Source organism: Onychomys torridus, chromosome 2 (assembly GCF_903995425.1).
Source record: "Onychomys torridus chromosome 2, mOncTor1.1, whole genome shotgun sequence".
Taxonomy (NCBI): Eukaryota; Metazoa; Chordata; class Mammalia; order Rodentia; family Cricetidae; genus Onychomys; species Onychomys torridus.
The window spans coordinates 55647785-55652704 of NC_050444.1; the positions used below are offsets into that span (position 1 = coordinate 55647785).

Below are 4920 nucleotides of genomic sequence, written 5' to 3' on the forward strand. Positions count from 1 at the left end.
ATCAATGTAGGAGTCACCATTGAAGTGAGATAGAATCAAAGGAAGACAATGGCAGGACGTTCTTGGATAGCTCTTCTGTAGGTGGAGCCAACCCAGTAGCCTGGCCTCCCTCAGGCATCCTCTGGGGGGTTTTAGCAGTTGGAAACTGATGAGTCCTGAAGGCACAGTGATAGGGCCCTGATAAGGTATATTCAATAAATTTTATAGTACTTTTGCTGTCTATAAGTGAGAATCTAATTGTAAGCCCTTACCCTCCGGGACTGGCAGAATATCTCACTCCACTCCTCATTGGTCTTGTCTGTGGTAGGTTGGGCGATGGTTCCAGAAGATTTTTTTTTTTTTTTTTAAATTAGAGACAAGCCACCTTATGCTTTTTATCAACTGACAATTCTTCCCTGTCTGTATACAGAATCTCAATGCCTCAGACAGTTCCTTCTGGAACAATTTTCCTCTTCTTCCCAGCCAGCCCCGGTGGGTTCACCTTTTCAGGCTCTGGCGCTAGGACAGGAAGTAAGATGTGTGAATGTTTCTTCATGGGGAACAGAAGATTCTTTCTAAGCAGATGGGTTGGTGAGCCCTGGCCATCTTTGCATTGTTGTTCCAATCATAAGGGTTCTTTAATGTCTGGTTGTTCAGCCACAGCTGGGAGCTTAAGGCCAAAACTGTGTCTCTTTGGGCACAGTTTGCTTCCCTTTCTCCCTTTTCTCAGAGCACTGATCAGTTGTTAGAACCTGGAAAGTTTCATCCTCTCTGCTTCTGGGTTATGGAGCTATCCCTAGAGGATTTCTAATGACGCCCCATCATCCTTAATCCTGAACATCACACCTTCTGTTAGTCCAGACTTTACATAAAGGAAAGCCAGGAAGAATAGCTGACTCGAGTGCCCCTCCTCCAATGTCACCTGAAGCCAAGGCTAACAAAAGGCTGTATACCTTTTTTAGCTTGGAGGGAAGAGAAAAAAAAATATCAAAAGACTAAAACATAAATTAACAACTCAACAGGATTCTGCAGGGAAATCAGAATGAACCAAAACATTTTAGCTGCATGTTATATCCATTCTTCACGTGGCTGTTAATCCCCTAACCACTGGAATACCATCCTTCTGCCAAGCAAACCACAAACCCAGTGCAAACTGCATGACACCAGGTAGCTAGGCAAAGGCGACTATGCTGCCATGTAAACAGAACCTTGCTAAGAATCATGGTAGTCCCACATAATTAAAAAGTCAGGCCTTGAAGTAATTAATTCAAAGGTCACCGAAGAGCAAGCTCATTAGCTAGAGTACATGTTTCCTGGTTATAAAATCGATCTCTGTCTCTATTTCCTCTTTTGTTTTAAGGCTTTAAAAAAAATAAATGTGGTATAAAACTGATCGTTTGAAGATATACTTGTGTAAGTTTACATACATATATCTTTGTGTAAAAACCACATTTTGGATACAAACTGTTCTACGATCCAAAATTCTTGATGTTGCCATTTGGACACCTGATCATCTCTAACCACCTTTCTGTAGCCTTGCCTTGTACAGAATACCATATAAATGGCATCAAATAACATCTGGACTTTTGAGATGGTCTCTTAGCACACTTGGAGATGTGTCTCTACTATGCACATCAATAGTTTATTCTTATGGTTGAGCCATCCCCCTTCATGGGAGAAATGCATTGTGTTTACTTGTTTACCCACTGAAGGATGCTTGAGTTGCTTGCAAGTTTTGGAATTGGAGTAGGGTCACAACAAACATTTGTCCAAATGCATTTCCATTTCTCTAGGATAAACATCTAGATTTAGGATTGCTCAGTCGTCTGGTAAGAGCCTATTCATCTTCATATACAACCAGAAAACAGTTTTCCAGTGTACCATTCCATTTTGTATCACCAAACACTGTCATCTGGGTTTTTTCACATCTTCACCAACACTCGATATTGCCAGGCTGTTGAATTCCTCGGCTAGGTGCATGGTGACATCTCACATGGTTTTATACTGTCTCTCTCACTAATGCTGCCACCTGCCTGGCTGTTTATTTCACTTCCTTTTTCCCTTCAGTTTTCAGATGATAACTAGATGTGTGTATATACCTTGTGGGTGTTTGTATTTGTTTTGCTAGATGTTTTCTTTTCTTTTTTTTTTTAAATGGAAGTATTTTATTGTGATTCCATATAATAGAAACCATATTGCATCTGCCTAACCACAGCAAAATGAGTCAAAAGTAGCAGTACTAGTGATTCAAGTATTCATTCTGAATGAAAAGAGGATGGTTTTAACTGATTGAGTTTTCAAATATAATTTTGCACTGATTAGAATTAGTGTCTTCTCTTAAACTTCTGTATTGAACAACAAATAACTAGGTATAGTTTATTCACTAGTACTAGATTGGAAAAAAGCTTACAAACTTCCCATTCACTTCCTCCTCTTATCTTCCACATCATTTCCAGGGGATTTCGAGGGAAACAGATCTGTCTTCCCTTGAAAGCATATGGACAGTCCCAATTCCCCCAACTCCATTCTGTCCTTTTGAAATGTGTTTCTTTCTGGCCTAATAGAACAAAATACTAGTAGGATTTTGAAAATCTAAGTTCTGGCTCCTTGTACCATAAACTACAAACAACTCAGTCACATGTTCTTTAGACATCCACCTTAACTACAAGAACTTGTATTTGCTTGGTCCTTTCTCATTTATTGTCACCACTGTCCTGAACTCATACAAAGTGCATTATACTTTTATAGCAATTAAATTACAGAGGCCAAACAATACAGCCAGGAACCCACAAGTATAACATGCCATATTGCCTCATCTGAGATTCTATTACTGGGGTGTGTTATGCTCCTGAGTTTAAGTGAATGAACTGGTAATTTCCCATGTCCTTCACGGACTGTATTTTTATTTTTGCTTGCTACATTTTCTCCTAGAACGAAAGCAGGTATAAACATCTGGCCATAGAATTTGGATCCTCTTAACAGTGCCTTACATATTTATCTTATTTCTAAGTTAGAAGTTATTTGTTCAAATAGTTCTAAGTCTCTCCAAAAGTTACCTCTATTTGTCTAAAGAGAGACTGCTGACCTGTTACAGATGCCACTAATTCTTCTAAAAAGTTACTTTCTACCTAAAACCAATTCAAAACATCAACATTCTCCAGAGAGCTAATCAATACTTTTCTGCTTTTGTACTCAGTTTTCTCTTTCTTCATTTGGGAATAGTCACCATGTCTCATTGCTGAGAATCTCTTCCCTAACAAATGCCGCTCTTGCAGGAATCAGGAGCTCTTGCTTCAGTGTCTCCTACAAAGAACCAACAGCCAAGGCTGGAAAGTCAGACTTAATATTAAATGATTTGGGCCACAGGACCAATTTAAAGCTCATGTGTCTAAAATTATAATTACTTGTAATTAATTTATACATGGGATTAGCCATGCTGACATATACCAAGGAACTACACATACGTAAATTTTAAAAAAAAGAACATTCTATGAACAATCCTGAAGAGGTCACAGAGCACTCAAAGTAGGGGCATTCAGTTCACAGTAACTTGTATAATTAAGTACACTAAAAACAAGGACACAGAGCTTGGGAGTACACAGAGGATGTTGTTTTACTGTTTTCTTCATTTTGATGGTATTGCTTTCCTGTCTTCAGGAGGGAAGACCTTGACTTCAAAAGTAACAAAATATTTCAGGAGGAAGTTTACATCTTTCAGTTCTAAATAGTACTCTTGGGCAATTTTCTCAGCAATCCATGTTTCTGGAGAAAGTTTATGATTATTGAGAAGTGTCAATGCTTCTACAACAGAAATTTTGCCTTTGGGAATGTCCATGACACTCTTAGCCAAGTGATGTCCGATGGGAAGTCTGAATTCCTTCGGTTTTTGCTGTGGTTCATCATCTTTTACCAGCAGGGAAGACACCGGATCTTTGGAATCGACATAGACATCTTTTAGTAACAACAACAGCTCATTATCTTTTCTAGAAACTTCCTCTTTGATTTCTGGATGCTGGCTCAGCTGCTCACGCAGGAGGCTGCGGGTGGACGGATGCTTGGGGGCCGTGGAGGGCTTCATCTTGCTGAGCTCCCGCTCCAACCGGTTCTCCAGGTTGAAGTTCCTGAAGGCGCGGGTCACGCGAACCCCCATCTCTATACCTTGATGCCCGGGGGTCACCGCGCACATTGGGGAGGCGCCGGCGCGGGTCTGCTTGATGTTTTCTATGATTTTGATTTGTGATTAGTGTCATTAATTTTAGAAAATTTTGAGCCATTATTCTTTGAGGAATTTCATCTATCCTGTACTGTTCTCTTCTTTGAGGAGTTCCAAATCCATTACTGGTGATTATTTTGTCTTCTCAGAACGTGCTCTGAGGGAAAAACAAAAACAAAAACACCTTTATCTTTTGCCATATATGTAAGTGTGAATATGTGTGTGGTTGAGTGTGTGTGCCTGAATGTTTTAAGAACAAAAGATACTTAAGTAGTGTTTTTAATGCTTAGAGACTGGCATTTCTCTTCCCCCCTCCCCCCAGGCATGAGTGTGGGGTATCACAGGTCTAGGGAGGAGCTGGGCTGAGTAACCCAGGGTACAACACAGGCTTTGGGTTTCTTCAATGATTCCTTCCCCTTGAGGATGTGGTCATTACCAGAAGGTTTCTGCTCTTTCTCCCTAGAGAGAAATTTCCACAAGCATTTTTTCAATTTTTTTTTTTTTTTTCGAGACAGGGTTTCTCTGTGGAGCTTTGCACCTTTCCTGGAACTCACTCTGTAGCCCAGGCTGGCCTCGAACTCACAGAGATCCGCCTGCCTCTGCCTCCCGAGTGCTGGGATTAAAGGCGTGCGCACCACCGCCCGGCTTGTTTGGACTATTTTACTTTAACCTTTGTACTGTTTCTTAGAGACTCTCATGTATGTACATACTTGGTTGTTTCTTTGAGA

General features: G+C 40.4%; 1 protein-coding gene and 1 non-coding gene across 2 annotated transcripts; both read right to left on the reverse strand.

Annotated features, from left to right (window-relative positions):
- Positions 1-416: 416 nt before the first annotated feature.
- LOC118578994 lies at positions 417-540 on the reverse strand. Its single transcript, XR_004944369.1, has one exon. It is a non-coding gene; the product is annotated as a small nucleolar RNA SNORD22 (small nucleolar RNA).
- Positions 541-3604: 3064 nt separating this feature from the next.
- On the reverse strand, positions 3605-4129 carry LOC118577167 (NADH dehydrogenase [ubiquinone] 1 alpha subcomplex assembly factor 4-like). The gene has a single exon (XM_036177240.1). The coding sequence runs from the start codon at positions 4127-4129 to the stop codon at positions 3605-3607; it is 525 nt and encodes a 174-aa protein (XP_036033133.1).
- Positions 4130-4920: the final 791 nt, after the last annotated feature.

Bases quoted from the DNA above. Each gene is read 5' to 3' on its own strand.
- LOC118577167 (XM_036177240.1), bottom strand. From the start codon at position 4,129: ATGGGGGTTCGCGTGACCCGCGCCTTCAGGAACTTCAACCTGGAGAAC.